The 21215-nt window shown below is 47.5% G+C and overlaps 2 protein-coding genes across 2 annotated transcripts; both read left to right on the forward strand.

The window, feature by feature from the left end:
- Nucleotides 1–985: 985 nt before the first annotated feature.
- On the forward strand, nucleotides 986–4554 carry LOC112895915 (protein QUIRKY). The gene has a single exon (XM_025963918.1). The coding sequence runs from the start codon at nucleotides 1144–1146 to the stop codon at nucleotides 4405–4407; it is 3264 nt and encodes a 1087-aa protein (XP_025819703.1). The 5' UTR covers nucleotides 986–1143; the 3' UTR covers nucleotides 4408–4554.
- A 7898-nt stretch (nucleotides 4555–12452) lies between these two features.
- On the forward strand, nucleotides 12453–16657 carry LOC112895260 (probable V-type proton ATPase subunit d). Its single transcript, XM_025963206.1, has 10 exons — nucleotides 12453–12858; nucleotides 13849–13969; nucleotides 14084–14191; nucleotides 14282–14384; nucleotides 14485–14565; nucleotides 14680–14765; nucleotides 14860–14919; nucleotides 15007–15055; nucleotides 15965–16099; nucleotides 16232–16657. Exons 1-10 carry the CDS (start codon nucleotides 12678–12680, stop codon nucleotides 16361–16363), a joined length of 1056 nt encoding a protein of 351 aa, XP_025818991.1. The 5' UTR covers nucleotides 12453–12677; the 3' UTR covers nucleotides 16364–16657.
- Nucleotides 16658–21215: the final 4558 nt, after the last annotated feature.

A 21215-nucleotide genomic window follows, 5' to 3' on the forward strand; every position in this document is an offset into this window, starting at 1 on the left:
ATCTGCCAATTCATCATATATTCAGGTTAGCAAATTTCAAAGCAGTGATTATGGAAGACAAAATTTTAGTAAACTAATTCCTTTCCATATCTTCTTTTCTCAGTCTAGCAATAAGAAACAAAAGGTGTCTAAGTCAAACTCTAGAGCCATTGCTGAAGCATCTGCAAAGGCAGCTGCTGGTGGGACTGCATCTATTACAATCGAGACAAGTGCTGGCATGGTTGCTGGGACATATGCAAAGGCAACCATCAATGTTTCAGGAGCAACCGGCACAGCCAAAATTCGATCCACTTCAACTGGTCATGGAAACAGCTTAGGAAAACGCAACGTTAACAGGGAAGAGCATCATGTAGTTTGAGTGCCAGTGCATGGCACATGTATCATTTGGCATGTTCTGTCACTTTTAAACTGGCATGTTCTGTAACTTTTGATGAACAAGTACTTTATTTATTTCAACAAGACATGGTTACAATTGTTGCAACATCATTTCATACTTGCATTTTACATTACAAAATGAGCCATAGGCCTCCAGCGATTACAATACAACGTTTCAACGTTTCAGCGATTACAATACAACGTTTCAGTGTACTGAGAAAAAAACAGGGGTAAAATGGACATTTCAGCGTTTGCTGTAACGGAACGTTAAGGAGGCAGTAGACGGTGTCAACGCCAGCTCAGCACAGGGACGAAACCGAATCAATATAGATAGTTCAGGGACTAAATTGGACCTTTTGAAAGTTCAAGGACGAATTTGAGCCGGACGCGATAGTTCAGGGATGAATTTGGCTATTTTGCCCATTCAAAAAGAAGGCGAAGAGCAGATCAGATTCTGCCCCGGCCCTTCAAAGCTGAGAGCTTCCACGTCAAGAAAGACACCAACTTCTCCACCTCTCCTTCCCTTCCAACGCGCCTCTCTCTCTCACTCCAGCACAGATTCTCCCCTCTCCAAAGCTCACTACCTCCCCCCCCCCCCCCCCAAAAAAAAAGCAAAAGCAGGCACTTGATCGGCCCACCACCCCACGCCGATCGATCATAAGGAACCCAATTCCCTTCGCCGTCGCCTTCTGGCTTCCCCTTTTTTTCCTCTCTCTCTCGCCCCGGCGCCTGAGCGCTCCACCATCCCCTGCTTCCCCTGCTCCGCCCATGGCGGCCGGTGGTGGTGGCGGCGCCGGCCCGCCTCCCACAGGGCCGCCGCCGATGCAGCGGAAGCTGGCCGTCGAGGTGGTCGACGCGCGCGACCTCGTGCCCAAGGACGGGCTCGGCACGTCCAGCGCCTTCGCGGTCGTGGACTTCGACGGCCAGCGGAAGCGCACGCGCACCGCGCCGCGGGACCTCAACCCGCAGTGGCACGAGCGCCTCGAGTTCGAAGTGCACGACCCGGCCAACATGCACGCCGAGGCGCTCGACGTTTCGCTCTACCACGACCGCCGCTTCAACCCCTCCGGCGGCGGCGGCGGCAAGAACCACTTCCTCGGCCGCGTCCGCATCTACGGCTCCCAGTTCTCGCGCCGCGGCGAGGAGGGCATCGTCTACTTCCCGCTCGAGAAGCGCAGCCTGCTCAGCTGGATCCGCGGTGAGGTCGGGCTCAAGATTTACTACTACGACGAACCGGCGGACGGGCCGCCGCCGCCACCACCGGAGGACAAGCCGCCGGAGCAGGCCGACAACGCGCCGCCGATGGAGGTCCCTCCGGAAGCGCCCAAGGAGCTCCAGGAGATGCCCGCGCCGACCGAGGCCGCCGTCGAGGTGCAGCAGCCGGCGGCGCAGCCTCCAATCATTACAGTGGAGGAAGCGCCCATGCACCCACCGATGATGATGATGCCGCCGATGCACGGGACACACGGGCCGCACGGCCCTATGATGCCGCCAATGCACGGCCCCCATCGCCCCATGATGCCGCCGCCGATGTACGGGCCGCACGGGCCAATGACGCCGCCGCCACCGGAACCGCAGCCGCAGCCGGAGCCAGAGCCCGCGCCGGAGCCGGAGGCCGGCGACCAGTACCCTCCCGAGGTGCGCAAGACGCGGATGGCGTCGAGCACGGAGCGCGTCCGCGTCATGCGCCACCCGAGCGGCGGCCTGGCCCCGGATTACTACGCTTCATCGCCCCGCGTCATCTCCGGGCGGTTCGTCTCCACCGGCGAGTCCGTGGAGCCCGTACAGTCGTCGTCGTACGACCTGGTGGAGCCGATGCGCTACCTGTTCGTGCGCGTCGTGCGGGTGCGCGGCATCCGCGCCTGCGAGGGCCCCTACGTCAAGGTCCAGGCCGGCCCGTACTCGCTCCGGTCGCGGCCCGGCCGCGACGTCTCCGGCACCGGCAACCCCGAGTGGAACCAGGTGTTCGCCATCAGCCACGCCAAGCCGGAGCCCACGCTGGAGATCTCCGTGTGGGACGGAGGGGCGCCCTCCCCCGCCGAAGCCTTCCTCGGCGGCGTGTGCTTCGACCTCTCCGACGTGCCGGTCCGCGACCAGCCCGACGGCCCGCTGGCTCCGCAGTGGTACCGGCTCGAGGGCGGCGAGCCGGGCATGGTGACGGGGGACATCATGGTGGCGGTGTGGATCGGCACGCAGGCGGACGACGCGTTCCCGGAGGCGTGGAACACCGACGCGCCGTACGCCGCGTACACGCGCTCCAAGGTGTACCAGTCGCCCAAGCTCTGGTACCTGCGCGCGTCGGTCATCGAGGCGCAGGACCTGCGCGTGCCGGCGCCCCCGCCGGGGCTCCCGTTCGACGTGCGCGTCAAGATACAGCTCGGCTTCCAGTCGGCACGGACGCGGCGGTCGGTGGCGAGCAGCAGCGGCTCCGCGTTCGCGTGGTCCGAGGACCTCATGTTCGTCGCGTCCGAGCCGCTGGACGACAACCTCATCGTGCTTGTCGAGGATCGGTCCATGATCAAGGAACCCTCGCTGCTCGGCCACGCCACCATTCCGGTGGCCTCCGTCGAGCAGCGCCTCGACGAGCGGCAGATCGTCGCGTCGAGATGGTTCAACCTGGAAGGCGGGACGTCCGGCATCGGCATGCCTTCCAGCAATGCCGGCGGCCCGCCGGCGTTCTACTCCGGGCGGCTGCACCTCCGGCTCTGCCTGGAAGGCGGGTACCACGTGCTCGACGAGGCGGCGCACGTGTGCAGCGACTACCGGCCGACGGCGAAGCAGCTGTGGAAGCCGCCGGTGGGCGTGCTGGAGCTGGGCATCATCGGCGCGTGCAGCCTGCTGCCGATGAAGACCAAGGGCGGCGCCAAGGGGTCCACGGACGCGTACTGCGTGGCCAAGTACGGCAAGAAATGGGTGCGCACGCGCACGGTGACGGACAGCCTGAACCCGCGGTGGAACGAGCAGTACACGTGGCAGGTGTACGACCCGTGCACGGTGCTGACGGTGGCGGTGTTCGACAACTGGCGCATGTTCGCCGGCGCCGGCGACGAGCGGCAGGACTACCGCATCGGCAAGGTGCGCGTGCGCGTGTCGACGCTGGAGAGCAACCGGGCGTACACGGCGTCGTACCCGCTGCTGGTGCTGCTGCGGTCGGGGTTGAAGAAGATGGGCGAGGTGCAGCTGGCCGTGCGGTTCTCGTCGCCGGCGCAGCTGCCGGACACGTGGACGACGTACACGTCGCCGCTGCTGCCGCGCGTGCACTACCTGCGGCCGATCGGCGTGGCGCAGCAGGAGGCGCTCCGCGGCGCGGCGGTGCGCACGGTGGCAACGTGGCTGGCGCGGTCGGAGCCGCCGCTGGGGCCGGAGGTGGTGCGGTACATGCTGGACGCGGACGCGCACACGTGGAGCGTGCGGCGCGCCAAGGCGAACTGGTTCCGCATCATGGGGGTGCTGGCCTGGGCCGTCGGGCTGGCGCGGTGGCTGGACGGTGTGAAGCGGTGGCGCAACCCGTCGACGACGGTGCTCGTGCACGCGCTGTACCTGGTCCTGGTGTGGTACCCGGAGCTGGTGGTGCCGACGGCGTCGCTGTACGTGTTCATGATCGGCGTGTGGTACTACCGGTTCCGGCCGCGGGGCCCCGCCGGGATGGACGCGCGGCTGTCGCAGGCGGACACGGTGGACGGCGACGAGCTGGAGGAGGAGTTCGACCCGGTGCCGCCGCCGGACGTGCTGCGGCTGCGGTACGAGCGGCTGCGCGCGCTGGCGGGGCGCGTGCAGCGGGTGATGGGCGACGTGGCGGCGCAGGGGGAGCGGCTGCAGGCGCTGGTGAGCTGGCGGGACCCGCGCGCGAGCCGGATCTTCGTGGGCGTGTGCCTCGCCGTGGCCGTGGCGCTGTACGCCATGCCGCCCAAGATGGTGGCCGTGGCAGGCGGGTTCTACTACCTGCGCCACCCCATGTTCCGGGACCCCATGCCGCCGCCGGCCGTCAACTTCTTCCGCCGCCTGCCGAGCCTCTCCGACAGGCTGCTCTGACCTCTGAGAGCGGCGCGGGCGTGTTCTTCTTTTTTTTCTTCCCCACCACCCTGATTAATATTCCCCATTTTGCTGTAATAACGATCGTGCAACTGATGTATCGGATCAGAGAGAGATAGAATCAAACAACATTGAGATTGATGTATTCATAAGCATACATAGATAGTACAGTAACATTGAGATAGTAGTGTAGTTGCCATGGCAATTTGATGCATTTGTTTAGCTCTGCTTTGAGCATCATCAGTTGCCCATCTCATTTCTGCTTTAGCTTTTCTCTTTCTGAAAGGAAAGAACAATATGACTGGGTCCTGTTCTGCAAGACTGAGCATCTCCAAGAGTATCTAAAAAATTTAGTCCTAAAAACAAGTTGTAGCACCTTGCTAAAAATCATTAGGAGCAAAAAATTATTAGGTCCAGGTGGAGAGGGGATGGGACCAAAGGCCGCGGCTGAACGGCGATTGGAGCGCATGCTGGGTGCCGAAGGGAGCGCAGAAGACGGTAGCGTGTGGGGAGGCAATGGGAGCCCGGCGACGAGTGCGATTTGACCGGGGACATCTATGGGGGCGTTTGGTTGGCTGCACCAGCCCTCAGCCAGACCCTCCATATGCGACAACAGACGCTTGTTTGGTTGGCGTATCTGTTGGGCCAGACTCTGCGCGTGCAGAAGACCCCCGCGGCTAGGCTCCTCACAAACGCAGAAATCGGTCGTTTCTGCTGGAGGCTCTCGCCGTGTTGGTATTAACCATCTAATAATGTTATTAATGCATTATTAGTACATATTAAGTGATATTATTAACACATTACAATTAATATTAAGGAGTAATGAGATAAACTAAGAGCTATAAGATAATAGTTGTATGTAATAAATGTTATGATGATAATTTTTTGTATACTTTTATCTCATGCCGCGAACCGCATCTCACCGCACGCGCCGCCTCCGAAGAGCACTCACCGCATGCCGCCGCGCCGCCGATCACCCCCCGCCTCACAGCGCGGTGTCCGAGCGCTCGCGGAGGAAGGGGGGATGCGGTGGAGGCGCCCAGGAGGGAGGCCAACGGGTGTCGAGCTTGGGTTGGGAGGCCGACAGGGAAGAGGAAGGACGCAGAAGCGGTCGGGAAGGTAGAGAACGGAGGCGACTGGGCAAAGGACAAAGGAGGCTGCTGGGCAGGCAGAGAGCGGCCACAGATGGGCAGAGGCAGTGGAGACGGCTGGGACGAGGGATGCTTCGAGTGTATTTGTTACTAAGTGTTAATTGATCCAATGAAACGATTTTGTTTGGTCAAGCTAGGAATTGATGCAATGGGATGTAGTTTGGTTAATCTATGAATGGATGCAACGATCCAATTTTCTTTGGTTATAACTGGAAGTGATACTGCCGTATTATACAACTTTGCAATGTCGAACACAGATAATTTGTTTGGTCATAACTCATAATACTTGTTCGCTTTTTCTCAATGTAGGTTGCTCCGATGGGCAGTCCAATGGGTAGTTTTCTGGACCCTGTTAGCTAGCACAACCTAGAAAGCGACTCGGAGGAAAGTCAATCTGAAAGTACACAAGTTGAGGAAGATCTGGCACTTTTAGAAGTTATAACGTCCGTGGCACGTAAGAGTAAGAATCTCAATCAGAAAAGACAGAGGACAAGCGCTACTGCAAGTCCAGCCTCGTCGACTCCTGGAAGCGATGAAAGCCATGCCGATGATGAAGGGGAAGGGTTTTCTCACTGCAAAGTCCCATTACGTGGAAACATCGGAAAATATGTGGGCTAAGAAGAAAGAGTTTGAAACCTTCAAAGAGAACAGAAAGCAAGAGCGCCATGATCAGATAATTGCACTGGAGAAGGAAAAAGCTTGAACTAAGGAAGAAAGATCTTGAGTGAAGAAAATGGATTCAAGATAATACAGTGATGAGTACGGACATTAGTGGTATGAATCCGCAACAACAAAAATACTTTTTGAGCTTGCAGGATGAGATCTTCGCCCGACGATTTGGTGCAGGCTCTGGTTGAGTTATTTCTTATGTTCATGTATGAACTATGTGTCGACGTTAGAACTATGCTGTTGTCATATGAACTAATTGTATGAACTATGTGTGGAATATGTTGTTAGTTGCTTGACTATATTAAAGTTGATCAATGGGCTCTCTTTGGGCATGCGAATTGATGAGACAGACGGATCTTTTGTTCATTGTCTACAAATATAGAGGGATATTAGTCTATGCTCGAGGACAGGGTAAAAAAGAGGCCTGTGGATTAATTTGTCTGGACACCAGAAAAAGGATTCAGGAGTGGCCGCAAATCCACATGTCACTGATGAATGATGAGCCTACATGGATGAAATTTACCAGATACAAAATTTCTTCATGCCATGCATGGAATTGTCCTGTATGATATCATGAATTTAGCTGATCTGATTGATGCATGGATGCATGAAGAAGTTTAGCGCCATTTATTTTTCCGTGACATCAGATTATTCTTTTCATTATTTGAGCAGGATAGGACATAAAGGGTTCTGAAAGCAAAAGTAATTTTACAAAACTCCGCAAGACAAAAGGTGCAATCCTCAGAAATTAGTAAGAGAACCGGATACAGTCAGGCACTAAGTTTTGTCAACAAACGAAAATAGCAACTACTTGTTTGTCCGTTTCTCATGTGTACTCCATCTTGAATTGCAGCAGACTTCGTGGGAAGGAGTAATCAAGAAAGCATAAAAAACAATACATTCTCTCAGTATGGTTTCAAGGATGGCTATTAAGCTGTCCAACATTCAGAGCCAATAAGGAATACAGCAAAATGGTCTTTTTGCCCAGACAATTTCTAGTCGACGCAACTTTTAATTCATCCTAATCTCAAAAGAAAGAAGGTTACCCCGATATGTCAATGTCTTAAGGAGCAAAATAAAGGATTTTGGTGTCTTTCTCATCAAGTGATTGCGTTTCAACCACTTAGATTAGAAGTATGGGATCGTCACTTTATCATCAACAGCCTTAGTCCATACGTGGTTGACTAGACACATAGTGCTATATCCATAGGGCAGGGAGATACCATTCTCTTCTAGAAAGGTGATTGGAACCTCATTCCGTTTGCACAAAGTTTCCCCATTCTATAACATAGCTTTTCTTAAGGAAAAAGAAGTTCTTCATAACTTAACTGCACAAAGGATTATTCATATCGAAGAGATTTTGACGTGGCATATCATAGTTCACACTTGTATAGGACATGCTTAGGAGTAAAGCACAAACCGAATCTCAATCAGTTTCAACACATAGATCACTTGTGAGTCCTTTTTTTAAAAAAAAGAAAAGTGATAACCAAGTTAAAAATATACAGGGACTCATGCCCAATAGAACACTTCACCCATGCTAAACTTAATAATTAAGTGTTTCATGATCATAAAGCAAAAATGATAGCACACACTATGTGCTACTCCCGTATGCAGTTCTGGTTCCCCAGTTATTGGAGAAATGATGCGGATGTTCAACAAAAAAAAAGAAAAATAAAACAAAACTCATCAATGATGCGATGTGATGCAATGCTAATACTGGAATGGATTCTGAAAGTTGAGTTTCAGGCCCTGGTTTGTTGATTTGGTCTATGGTCTCAGCAGCTGAACGTTTCTCAGCACGGGCATGTATGATGTATCCATGCCAGATGGCTCAGACTTGCAGAGGAAAATCTGCGCAGTGCAGTGGCATCAGTTCAATTGAGAAGAGTTCTTTGTACATATTTGTGTTCTTCTTTGATCAACATGAGACTATAAGAGCAACCCATGGATGGACAAATCTTCCGCAGCGTAGCATTTGACAGGCATGGCATGCAGGCAAAAATTAACAGCCAGTCAGATATGCATGCCAGCTTTGTTTTGGATTAACACTGTTGTTTTGCAGAGACGCTCATAATAAGAACACGGACCCGATCAATTAGGGAGTGCCGATGGTACGGTGGCTGTGTTTAATTCGGTCACCTCCATGACCCGCGACTCCAAGTCATTCCAGCAGGGAGGTTGCTGCAGCAGCAGCGCGAAGGCTGAGGTAGGAAGCATTTTGTTCTGGTCTCCGACAGGGAATTCATCAGTTGAGATGCACAAAAGTTTCAAAATGTTAAATATTAGTTTCAAAATTTTTACAAAATTTTTGGCTAACAGATTCACATCAGTGGCAAACAGAGTCATTAGGCCAACTCAAACTGCCTTTTTGCCTGGAAGATATATAATGGAAGGAATAGTGATCCTGCATAAGTCACTACATGAGATTAAAAGGAAACATCAGAGTTGGATCCTTTTAAAACTAGGTTTTGAAAAAACTTATGACAAAGTTAATTGGAAGTTCCTGCAACAAACTCTAAGGATGAAGGGTTTTTCAGCTCAGTGGTGTAAGTGGATTGATTGCATCGTTAGGGGAGGTAGTGTGGGAGTTAAGATTAATGATGACATAGGGAGCTTTTTCCATAGAAAAAGGATTAAGACAAGGGGATCCCCTGTCACCAGTATTGTTCAACATAGTAGCTGACATGTTATCAGTGCTAGTGTCAAGAGCAAGAGATACTGGTCAATTAAAAGGGGTAGTACCACACTTGATTGATGAGGACTGTCAATTCTTCAGTATGCTTAGAAAATAATTTAGAGCAGGCTAAGAATTTGAAACTGGTATTGTGTGCTTTTGAAGAACTTTCTGGTCTTAAGATCATTTTTTATAAAAGTGAACTTTTTTGCTTGGGAGAAGCTAAGAATTGTGCATCAGAGTATATACAACTGTTTGGGTGCAAAGAGGGAACCTTCCCTTTCAAATATCTTGGAATCCCAATGAGCCATCAAAGGATCACCAGCAAGGATTGGAACCAGATTGAAGAGAGATTTCAAAAGAAATTAAGTAGTTGGAAAGGGAAATTGTTATCAGTAGGAGGGAGACTAGTGCTCATTAACTCTATACTCTCTAGCTTACCAATGTATATGCTCTCCTTTTTCAGAATACCTAAAGGTATTCTTAAAAAACTAGATTATTACAGATCTAGGTTCTTTTGTCAGTGTGACGAGCATAAGAAGAAATATAGATTGGCCAAATGGAGTGTGTTGTGTACCCCAAAATGCTTAGGAGGCATGGGGATAACTAATCTAGATGCCCAGAATATTTGCCTCTTAAGTAAATGGCTAGTTAGCCTCATAAATGAGGATGGAACCTGGCAACAGTTTCTTAAAAGGAAATATTTAAAGAATAAACCTTTATCACATGTGATTAAACAACATGGAGATTCTCAATTTTGGGCTGGCCTAATGGATGTTAAAAGAGTATTTATTGGCTAGAGGGAAGTTTGCTGTCAAAAATGGAGAGCATGTAAGATTTTGGGAAGACTGGTGGGTAGGGCATAAACCTCTCATGAATCAGTTTCCTGATTTGTACAGTATTGCCAGGAGAAGGAAATAGCATCAATTCTGAATAGCACCTCTCTGAACATTTCTTTTAGAGGAGCCTTAGTGGGAGATAAGCTAAGATAGTGGACTAATCTAGTTGCTTTAGTAGTCCATGTGAACTTAGTGGAAGCAGATGACCAATTCGTTTGGAAGGCAAACCAGAGTTCTTCTTTCTCAGTTAAATCAATGTACATGTGCTTAATGCAAGAAAATAGTGTACCTGACAAGTGTGCTGCTTGGAAGTTAAGAGTACCACTGAAAATTAAAAAAAAATTGTGGTACTTGAAAAAAGGTGTGATCCTCACGAAGGATAGCTTGATCAAAAGAAAGTGAAAGGGGGACAGAAAATGCTGTTTTTGCAATGCTGATGAAAACATCCAACATTTTTTTTTGTTAACTGCCATGTAGCAAAGTTTATTTGGCAAGCTATTTTCTTTACTTTTGGCATTGACCCACCTTGCAGTATTGCAAATATGTTGGGATCATGGCTTAAAGGGTTTTCTGTAAAGCTTAGAAAACTTTTGCTAATTGGAGCTTCAGCTATGTGTTGGGCTATTTGATTGAGTTGAAATGATGTTGTGTTCCATTGCTCGTGTCCTGATTCTTACTTGCAGGTAATCTTCAGAGGAACCTACTAGGCAAGGCTTTGGTCGCAGCTATCTGAAGAGGAAGCGATGAAGTTCGTCAAAAACAACTGTCAACGACTGGAGGGGGTGGTCATGGAGCTCTTTACTAGATGGGGCTGGAACTTCAGAAAAAAGATTGAACTGTGACTTTGTTCTATTTGCACCTGGTTCAGACCAACTAGCTTTTCTGTTGGATTTTATTTTCTAGTGCTGCTATGCAGCCTGCGTGCTGTGGTCTTACTTGTTAGCTGTAGTCATCCGCATGTGGATGATCAGGGCCGGAATTTTCCTCAGTCTAAAAAGATCAGTTGAGATGCAAATACGGCTCAGGATACTGATACAATACGAAATGCGAATCAACGAGAGATGTCAAGTGTTCAATTTGGAACAACATACACTACATAACTCGAGCAAATTGCTAGTCTTATAACACGTATAAATAAATGAAGCCAAACCTGCCGTTGACATAATGCAATCCATCAACGCAGAAGTAATCATCAGCTGAAGAGCGAATGGGGACACGACAACAGAAAAAGAATAATTGCTTGGTACAAGATAAAACAAAATCATGCTTATGCTCTGTTCTGGCACAAACGAACAATTCGCCCCTTCGAAGCACAGGAATAATTCAAATAACATTGTAACAAGAATAACTGGAATTTGTCACCCATGCAAAATGAAGATAGGTTCTTACCTGTATCAAATAAACTTGTATAGGTATAGTAAGGATAGATTACATCGTCTGCGGTGCTTTCAGAAAAGGACTGTTGAACTCCATTGACTCAGGTTGGATCGTGAAGACACCAGCATGCATCCACACAAATATGACATTGGTATCCTCATCATACCCTAGTATATTTGGTACTCTCTCCATCCCCGGTCCAAGGAAAAGGAGCTTGTCTAATTCAACAGTTTTCATCAGCACCCATTGCGCTACTCCGTGAGAATCTGCCTTCCTCTCTCATACCTTCATTGCCCCAATTTGATGAAACAGCGAGCCCAAACCCATTGCCTTCTGTACGCAAGATCTGAGAGCACATATTGGCACTGGGCAGCTTGTCAATCACAGTTAGACTCTCTGCCTATCCAAATCAAATTCAAAGATGTTGCCTCCATCTAGGGGCTAGTGAAGTGCATTCCCAATCAGTATGCTCGGACCCAGCCCTTACATCCAACCCACATGTATTGAGACAGAATCGCCCCAAATACAAGATTCCGATTGGTAGAGGTGCACGTGTGCAATTCCCTGGTCCATTTCGACTAAGGGTCTGGTAGGGCTTCAACGCCTGAAGCTCTGCCAACGAGGTGATTTTAGAACGGGTCCATAAAGCTGGAAACGGTTTCCACTGTGGAGGTGAAGCTATAAATCGTGGCTCCACCGATTTTATGAATGGCTTACACCTCAGTGGAGATAAAGCTGGAATTGAAGAAGACATTTTGCTAAACTTTTCTAAAACTGCTTCAGCTCCAACAAAGAAGGCGCTACATTAGATAAACCAGATCCGGAGCTGTTTTTGAAGGAATCACAGCCGTACCAAGTGGGTATCGCTGCAAGTGGCAGGACTCTTCAGCACAGCCCCTGCGTGGATAGCCGTGGTGATTGGCGTATAAAACCGTGTCTACCAGTTAAGCTAATTTGCTGACTTAAGTCTTACGTGGAGCTTCCAGGTCGATATAAGATACATTGGTGATAGAGTTCTGGTAATTTACTATCGAAATCGTAAAGTTAGTTATTGTTTATGGAGAGAGAAGAGTTTTAATATGAGATACGAGTAATCTGCTGGAGATGTTAATCTATATGCATGTCATGGAATAAATTGATGAGATGGTATACATCGAACTTGATGACTACCACTTTACTGTGGTTATACATGATTTTTTTTCTATATAATCGTTGGATGAGCTCCGAAGAAAATTCCAGTTTTTGTATTTAATTCCCAACTCTTCATAAAAGCTTTTGAGCACTTCGTAAAAACTTTGTGAGACTGGAGACGGAGAGCAGAGACGGCCGACGTGCCACGCCCGGATCTCACAAGCTGCTGCGCGGCAACGAGTCCCTTCTAATAGCAACTCTTCCACCACATCCGCGCCGCGACCGCGACCCCACCTCCCGGATCTCATCTGCGACGACCTCCCTCCCCTCCCGATCCCGCCTCCGCCCGCGGCGCGCCACCCCCACCGCCACCGCCACCCGCACCCCCACCCCTACCGAGGTCTCCCGTCTCCGGCGGCGGCGAAGATGTACGGGTGGGAGATGCTGTCGTTCAACATCCACGACGGGTTCCTGGAGGCCATCGTGCGGGGGAACCGCTCGGGCCTCCTCACCGCCGCCGACTACAACAACCTCTGCCAGTGCGAGACCCTCGACGACATCAAGATGCACCTCACCGCCACCGAGTACGGGCCCTACCTCCAGAACGGTGAGATCCTCCTCCGGCCTCCTTTCGCCTCCGGTTCGGGTGGGGAGCTGCCGGTGCCATGTGCTCCTTCTCGATCCGAATCCACGCTGGTAATGCTAGGGCGCCGCGATTCGTGATCTGGCCCGTGCGAATTGCGATCCCGGTTGGGGATTCCGGGTGGCCCTACTAGCAGGGCCCGTTCTTGAGCTAGAACCCCGCGCATTGCTGTGCCCTTCTATTCTTCATTTGCGGATCTCGGAAGGGAAGCTCGTCAGTCCAGATCGCTTGCTAGTTATCTGAATTTTTGACTACTCGCATAAGCACACCAGGTCCTGTAAGTTTGTGGATTCTGGTTATGTATTATGCCATATCCAAGCCCTCACAATTCCGTATTGATATGTTTTATTCATGTGAGCATCTGAAGTTCACAAAAAGTCCTGTAGGTTAGCTTAGACCTGCTGTGATGCCTGTAAATCACTATTTAACCTGCATAAAAGAATCCTTTTAGTTGAATTAGGTACATAGGGGATTTATTATCTACAATCCACTTGTTTTTGTGGGCCAACTGCATTGGCAATAGATTGCTATACTCTTCATCCATTGACACATTCTGACATTCAGTGGATATCATTTTATAGATTTTCCAAATTGCATTTACATTCCTTTCTGTTAACTTATTCTACTGGGCTTCATTTTCACATATAGAGGATGCGGTATGTCGACTATGTAGTTGCTAAGGGACCTTTTAATGTGTCTGTCTCTGTCAAATTGAAGGTTAACATATAGATTCTCTTATATCTGCCATGGTTATGCCATGCCTAATTTTCGTTGCTGTACTAGCCTAAGGTATGGTGTACTTAGTCCAATTCTTTCGACAACAATGGTAGGATTCCTGCCTAATCAACAAAGTTTTTGTTGACTCAACTTCACGTTGGCAATTTTGTTCATAATAATATTTGCAGCATATATGCTTGTTCAGTGCATTTTTCTAACTATACTGGGAACTTGCAGAGCCTTCTCCCTTGCACACAACAACAATTGTGGAAAAGTGCACTCTTAAACTGGTTGATGAGTACAAGCACATGCTGTGCCAGGCCACTGAACCACTATCTACATTCTTGCAGTATATAACGTAAGTGGCCAAGTATTGTTTGGGTGCTTCCTTTATATAATTTTCCCCTACACTTGTTCACTTTTCCTGCTCTAGTGCAGTAGTTTGATTCTGACAGGATAATGCGTTTCACAGGTACGGGCATATGATTGATAATGTTGTCCTTATTGTAACCGGGACATTGCATGAGAGAGATGTTAATGAACTGTTGGAGAAATGCCACCCATTGGGCATGTTTGACAGGTATTATTGTTGTTTCTGTCCCTTTTTTCATCGATAGAGATGTGGCAAAACTCAGAATGCTAATAGTTTTGTCTTCTTGCTGATCAATAGCATTGCTTCACTTGCTGTTGCTCAAAATATGCGTGAGCTTTATAGATTGGTTCTGGTCGATACACCCTTGGCCCCATACTTCTCGGAGTGCATTACATCTGAGGTAAAAACTACAGCTAATCATTTGCACGCCAACAAATATAAATGCATCTTTGTTCCTTTTTTTTTCATAACATCTAAGGATGTCTCGGTATATTTTCTAGGATCTGGATGACATGAATATTGAGATTATGAGGAACACTCTGTACAAAGCATATCTTGAGGATTTTTACAAATTTTGCCAGGTATAGTACTCAAATATGGTGGATTTGATGATGTTTTTTCAACATTCTTAATACTTTGTATTCCTCTTGATTTATTTCTTTTTTATTTTGAAATTATTATTATTTTTTGTATAGAAACTGGGTGGTGCTACAGCTGAGATCATGTGTGATCTCCTTTCATTTGAAGCCGACAGAAGAGCGGTTAACATTACAATAAACAGGTACAGTGCTGAATTGCATTTCCAACTTTGCATCTTTCAGTTTACATGCACGGTTGCCTTAATACAGTCCTGATTTCTATGTTTTTTGTTTCAGTATTGGGACTGAGTTGACAAGAGATGACCGCAGGAAGCTGTACTCCAACTTTGGTCTATTGTAGGTTTTCTTTGAAAGCAACACAAGCTGCATCTTTTTCAGTATGTGCACGTTTTTCACGTGAGTGTGATATTTTGATGCCCCTAGGTATCCATATGGTCACGAGGAACTGGCTGTCTGTGAAGATGTTGACCAGGTTTATCTCTATCATGCTTCAAATTCAATGCAATCCTTTTTTTACTGTTTAAAGCACATCCTGCTATAGTCTGAACTATTTTAATCCATAAGCAATTTATTTTGTGTTCTTAGTGGTTAAGCCCTACAGTGATTTTGTTAAAAGAGTTCTGTTGGAGTGAAAAGACCAGCGATATTGAACCACTCTGAAGCTTATTGAAACAGAATGTTTTAGACTAAGAGTTCATCCTGAAAATGGAAAACAATGGTGTTCCATGGAATTTTCATGTCAAACTTGCTTTCTGACTACTTAGATCTACAACAAATTAATGACGCTAATATAATACTTTTCTTGTTGGATTTTCTCTATATGCTTAGCTGAAAATATGCAACAACATTGTGCAGAATCTATTCAGATGTACCATATGTGTGTGATCATCGAATGCCAGACTACTATGTCTTTCCTTTTGCATTACCATTCATCAGTTTAACAAAACACATATTAATATATTTATTAATTAACCATCATTTGCTTGCTTTTTAGGATTTTCTTTTTCTTTTTGGCATCATGTTATGAATATCATCCTAGTTTTGATTGTAATTTTACTACTGTGGACTTCTCCACTTGAAAGTTAAAATGTATTTCTAGGGCCTATTTGGATAGGAGGAATTGGGATCCAAATGCTTTAGGGGATATAGTGTATAACATATATACATTGCTTTATGGCAAGTTACACACCTTTGCACCTGCCTCTTGATTTCACGCTCATCTTAGGAGGATAAAAAAAAAAATCTCAGGTGCAGCATGTAGGTCTTTTCTCTCTGAAAACCTGTTGTCTTTGAAGTTGGAATACTTCTGCAGTACACATGCTATGGGGTTGCTCTGTTAATTTGATTGCCATAACACTTTGTTTGCTTGTTAATCATGCAGGTTCGTGGTGCAATGGAGAAGTACCCACCATACCAGTCTATTTTTTCCAGGATTTCATATGGAGAAAGCCAGATGTTGGATAAGGCCTTTTATGAGGAGGAAGTACGGAGGCTATGCTTGTCCTTTGAGCAGCAGGTATATTTTCTGATTCGGATATGTTATAAGAGTTGCTTCATGCTGTTATTACAAACTTGCTCCTGGAATTTTGGAGCTATTCTCTGTTCATTCATGGTGCTATATTTTTACAAATCTATTCTTGCCTTGCAGTTCCACTATGCTGTTTTCTTCGCTTACATCAGGCTACGCGAGCAGGAGATAAGGAACCTGATGTGGATCTCTGAATGTGTCGCTCAAAACCAGAAGTCCCGGGTCCACGATAGTGTCGTGTTCATCTTCTGAGCACCCCCACGGCACAATATATGTTGTACAAAATGCCCGCTTTGATGATGGCACAATCAATTGCACCCATTATAAACCTGGGACTTATTATTATGCCCATTCCCTCTCGTTCGATGCGGCAGAAAGAGGCCAGACCTGGAGTCAATGTATTATTTGTTTTGTAGTAAAAAATAAAGGCGTGGTTATCTGGTACACCGAATAAAATCTTGTCTATTCGTTAGAATAAGTGAAATCTTGTGTATTTTGGGACAGAGTTACACTGGCAATGTGCAGTTTGCTTTCAATCTTCTGTCATTCGTTTCTGTAAACTTTTATACTTCATATGCCTGGATGCTATTTTTATGGTTCTATGCAGCTGCACTCGGGTCACGTTGCTGGATGGATTAGTGCCGAGTTCTCGTCTGACCTCTAAACTAATGCATGACTTTATTAGTATATTTGTTTATTAGTATAAGCTTTATTAGTGTACACCATTCTTGTTGGTTTGAAAATGATAACGGTATAAGCTTTATTAGTATATTTGTTTTTGAAAAGTAGTTGATTTTGAATGTATAACTAAATATTTTGTACATGAAACTTATTGCATATGAGATAATAAACGTGCACACATAGCATGTTTGGAAAATTTTAAATATAACAGTTATCAGTTATCATGTGTATTACAAATCGTATAGTAATGATTGCATCGCAACAATGCAAACAACAACTTCATATTAGTTATATATATGTTAAATCGACCAACTTTTTTGTCCTTACACAAGCAAATGTATCAACACAACTTATATCATTTTTATTTTTCCAAACCAATAAAGAATCATATTTAAGTTGGTGAAATAAAAAAATCCAGAGACCTTAATAGCCATTTCATTTGGCTATAAGCTGACGTGGCAATAATTTCTCAGTCGCTCATCCATCTGATTAACACATCAGGCGGTGAACCTAATATTCCTCGTGTGCAGGAGGTGATGGAGCGCGAGCACTACACGACCTTGTCGGCTGAGGCGGTGGCAGGGGAGGAAGACGATGGACAAGTGATGCCGGGGAGGGTGGAGCTGGAAGTGATCCAGGACTACAGCACCACAGCCAACCCCAGGCACAACCCACACCCATGATCGGCGCAGTATCGCCGCCGCATGGGGAGCAATCGATCACAGCCGCTGTAGCTTTGTGGCAGCAGGAGCAGGACGAAGCAGCAGGATCAATGGAGTAGTGGCAGTGCTTGTAGCGGGCGCCTGCCTGCGTGCGTGCGTGCTCAGCAATCACTTCGTTTTCTTTTCTTCTTCTCTTTGCTCCTCTTTTCGCCTCAGATCCATCGATGTCTATCTCCACGTCTCCTCACTCCATACAAGGGCAAGTAGACTTCCTTTTTGCTTTGCTGTTGTGTCGGCACGGTGACTCATCAGTCATCACTGTGATCCTAGCTGGTTAACATGTGACTCAGTCCTTGTTTAATTTGGCCTCTCATTCCTCTGTGCTTTTATTTGTTCTAGCTGCGAGTGTCAGGCGTATATTGTTTAGTTCTTTCTCTATACCCCCTATGACGATTGATAAATTTTATGTACGATTATGATCGATTGATAGGACACCAGTCAAATGGTTCAGTCGAGGCGAATATTTGTTCAGATATGTTCGATTCTAAATATGCAAGGGTGGTCAAAGTTTTGATAAGTAGGCTACATGCAACCTAAAGCTTGCAAGTTATTTTGGGATGAAGTACTTGCCGATGCACATTTAACAAGTTATAGCCGCACAATGTTGCCGGAGCATGTTAATTTGTGTCACATATCTTATATATAAATTATTCTACGCTCTCTATTTTAAATTATAGATCATTTCAATTTCTCCATAATTCAAACTTCTCAACTTTGATCATGTTTATAGAAGAAATGTATCAATATCTACAATACTACATAAATACGCCAAAAAGACATATTTCATGGTGGATGGATTTAATAAAGCTAATTTGATGTGGTAGATGTTGCCATGTTTGTGTACTTTTCTTTAAACTTGATCAAAATTAGAGAACATTATCTTATAATAAACTAAGATGGTTTGCATTTTAAAATGGAGAGAGTATTTTAGTATTATAAAATACGATTCGATCTACAAAGGTTGACCCAATAGAGAAGGAAAAGATCCAATTTACCTTTGCCCAACTATTGTCGGAGTGTGAATTTCTTCTCTCAACCGCAATATCAAATATTGATCCTCCTTCGACTATCGAGGACCAATCACTAATTTTTTTCCTCCGGATGACCACTAAACTCCATTAATTTCACGATTTTTTTTGTCCTCGCCGTCTAAATGCATTTTTCTAGTTAGAAAATAGAAAAAAAGAGGAATGCTCGTGCTTAGGCTAACCTCTGCGTAATTTTAATGTTTGGATGGCACAGAAGATTACAGTGACTTCCCAGTTCCAACGGAAGCGAGAGATCTCCGCAATCGGCTGCTGGTGGGCCGAACAGTAAAAAGAGGAAGAGTTTATAATTGTTCTACCTCCTCTTCCCGGCCCAGCAGAACCCGCAATCACATATTCCCGTGGGCCGCCCAGCCCATTCAGACCACGGAAAGCGACGAATTGGACGGCTGTAGCCGGCGCGCGGCCCGATCCCGGCTGCTGGAAATCTGCGTGCGCGGTGCTGGCACGAGGGTTTTTATCGCTGCGGTCGCAGGGTTTTCCTTCGCCAGCTGCGGTGACAGGCAGGCGGACGCATCTCTTCCTCTCCCGCCGTCCCGCGAGCTCGAGGCGGATCGCTCCGATCAAGGTTCAGAAATATCTTAAATTTCAGCCTAAATTTTTCTAACACCTTGCATCCGTACCATTATAATTTTTCAAATTCTACAATCTACCATTATAATTCACCTATTCTAAAATTTATCATTATAATTCTTTATCTACCTGATCCTTAGCATTTTCTACGTCTTTTGCATGCCTAGACCCACTGTCAGTCCACTGTACACGCATGCATCTTCCGTATGGACCAAAACACCTATGCTGCTTCTCTCTTTCTCCACTCGCTGACATATAGGCCCCACAAGTCAGCTTCTTCTTCAACCTCCAGCTCATGTGCAGCTCCAGCGGGCATCGCCGCGTTCGTCCCCCTCTCCGGCCCAGAGCTCGTGGCGCGCGGGTCGCGGCGGCGGGGCCGGGCAGACCCGCGGCCTGCGCGCCCGGGGGAGGCCGCGTTGAGCGGAAGCGCGGCGCCGGGCCGCGCGAGGGCGGCCCGCGATGAGCGCGCCTCGACGATGGCCCGACCGGCGCGGCGGCACCCCGTTCCCGGCGGCGTGGTGAGCAATCGAGCGGGGTAAAGGGCTGTACGGGTCGAGGAGCTCACTAGGGATCCGTTTTAGGGTTGAAAGGCGACGAGGGATGGCCGGAGGTGCTCGTCGGCGTTGGGGGCAGCTCCATCTCCTGATCTCCGACGAGGTGCAGATGGGGGCGAGGTAGGGCGGGCAGGAACACGCCGACGGGCGTGGGCACGCGCGCCGGCTGGACCGTCGAATGCGGTCGCCTGCGCCCACTGGTCGCTCGCAAAAGGGCTGTAGGAATAGCTCAGCTCCCACTGATTTTTGGTTGCATCTTTCTGGCAGAGGAATAAAGAGTTTCGGATCATGTTCTTGCTTTCGGCAATATAGGTTTGATGCATGTGACGAGGACTGCTACTTCTGTGAGCCTACCGGCGAGATGCAGATGGGGGCGGGGCGGGGCGGGCAGGGGCATGCCGACGGGCGTGGGCAAGCGCACTGGTTGGACCGTCCGCCGGCGCCGGCGCCGGCGCGACGACGTTGAGCCGCCACGCGAGGAGCTGTGACGGCGTTTTGGTGGAGGATGGCTGGAGGTTGAAGAAGAATCTGACTTGTGGGGCCTACATATCAGCGAGTGAAGATAGAGACGTAGCGGGGTGTTTTGGTCCATACGGAAGATAGGTATGCGTACACTGGCCTGACAGTGGGCCTAGGCACTTAGAAGTCGCAGAAAATGGCAAGGATCAGGGAGACGAAGAATTATGGTGTTAAATTTCAGAATAGATAAATTGTAATGGTAGATCTTAGAACTTATAAAATTATAATAGTATGGATCTAATTAACCCTAAAATCTAAAGCCCAGACTTAACAAATAGCCCAACAACCGATCAAGCCCAAGAGCTGGTCACCTCTCCCTCAACCAGGTCCCATCTTTTTATATTTTAGCCCTTTTATGAAAAAATTTTATGTTTGGACCCCTAGCAGACTTATTTCCATATTTGGATCCTAGGGTCGGCGCCAAGGTCACACGTCTTGGCGCCATGCGCCAAGATGCCATATGCCCTGCCTAGCTGGCGCCGAGCTGGCAGCCAATATACCACGACCACCTTCCCCTGTCCGAGCCTTCCCTTATTCTTACCCCATCTCGATTTTTCTCTCTCCCCACCCGTCCAACCTCATCAATCGACGTATTTGACTTTAAAAATTTTGATTTGATCCATAGATCTTCGAGACAAGGTATCCTCTCTCCCCTCCTCAATATTTACGTATTGATTTGGTCTATATTATGTGTATTATTCGGTATAATTGTTTAGAGTTTAGGATTTAGTTATTAATATGTGTAATATGCAACCTTAGATGCCTAGCGTGGTAAATCTAGTAAACCAAAAGTGATGATGGGAACAAACTTCACGCGTTTGCCGCTGCTTAGTGGTGTTCCTGTGCCGATGTGCTTCTGTGGTAATCCTTACAAGATAGTCAAGTCTGATGAAGAGGAATCATATTATCAGAGGTATTGGATGTGTGAAAATTATACGATCGACCCTACTCCTCATCAGATCCGCATTGGATTGCTGGTAAGAATATTTATATTTTATATAATATTTTT

The sequence above is a fragment of the Panicum hallii genome, chromosome 5 (genome assembly GCF_002211085.1).
Source record: "Panicum hallii strain FIL2 chromosome 5, PHallii_v3.1, whole genome shotgun sequence".
In the NCBI taxonomy this organism is placed as follows: domain Eukaryota; kingdom Viridiplantae; phylum Streptophyta; class Magnoliopsida; order Poales; family Poaceae; genus Panicum; species Panicum hallii.

Coding starts and splice junctions, on each gene's coding strand:
- LOC112895260 (XM_025963206.1), top strand. CDS start 12,678: ATGTACGGGTGGGAGATGCTGTCGTTCAACATCCACGACGGGTTCCTG. Junction 14,766..14,859: donor GTTAACATTACAATAAACAG/GTACAGTGCTGA, acceptor TTTTTGTTTCAG/TATTGGGACTGAGTTGACAA. Junction 15,056..15,964: donor TCTGTGAAGATGTTGACCAG/GTTTATCTCTAT, acceptor TTAATCATGCAG/GTTCGTGGTGCAATGGAGAA.
- LOC112895915 (XM_025963918.1), top strand. CDS start 1,144: ATGGCGGCCGGTGGTGGTGGCGGCGCCGGCCCGCCTCCCACAGGGCCG.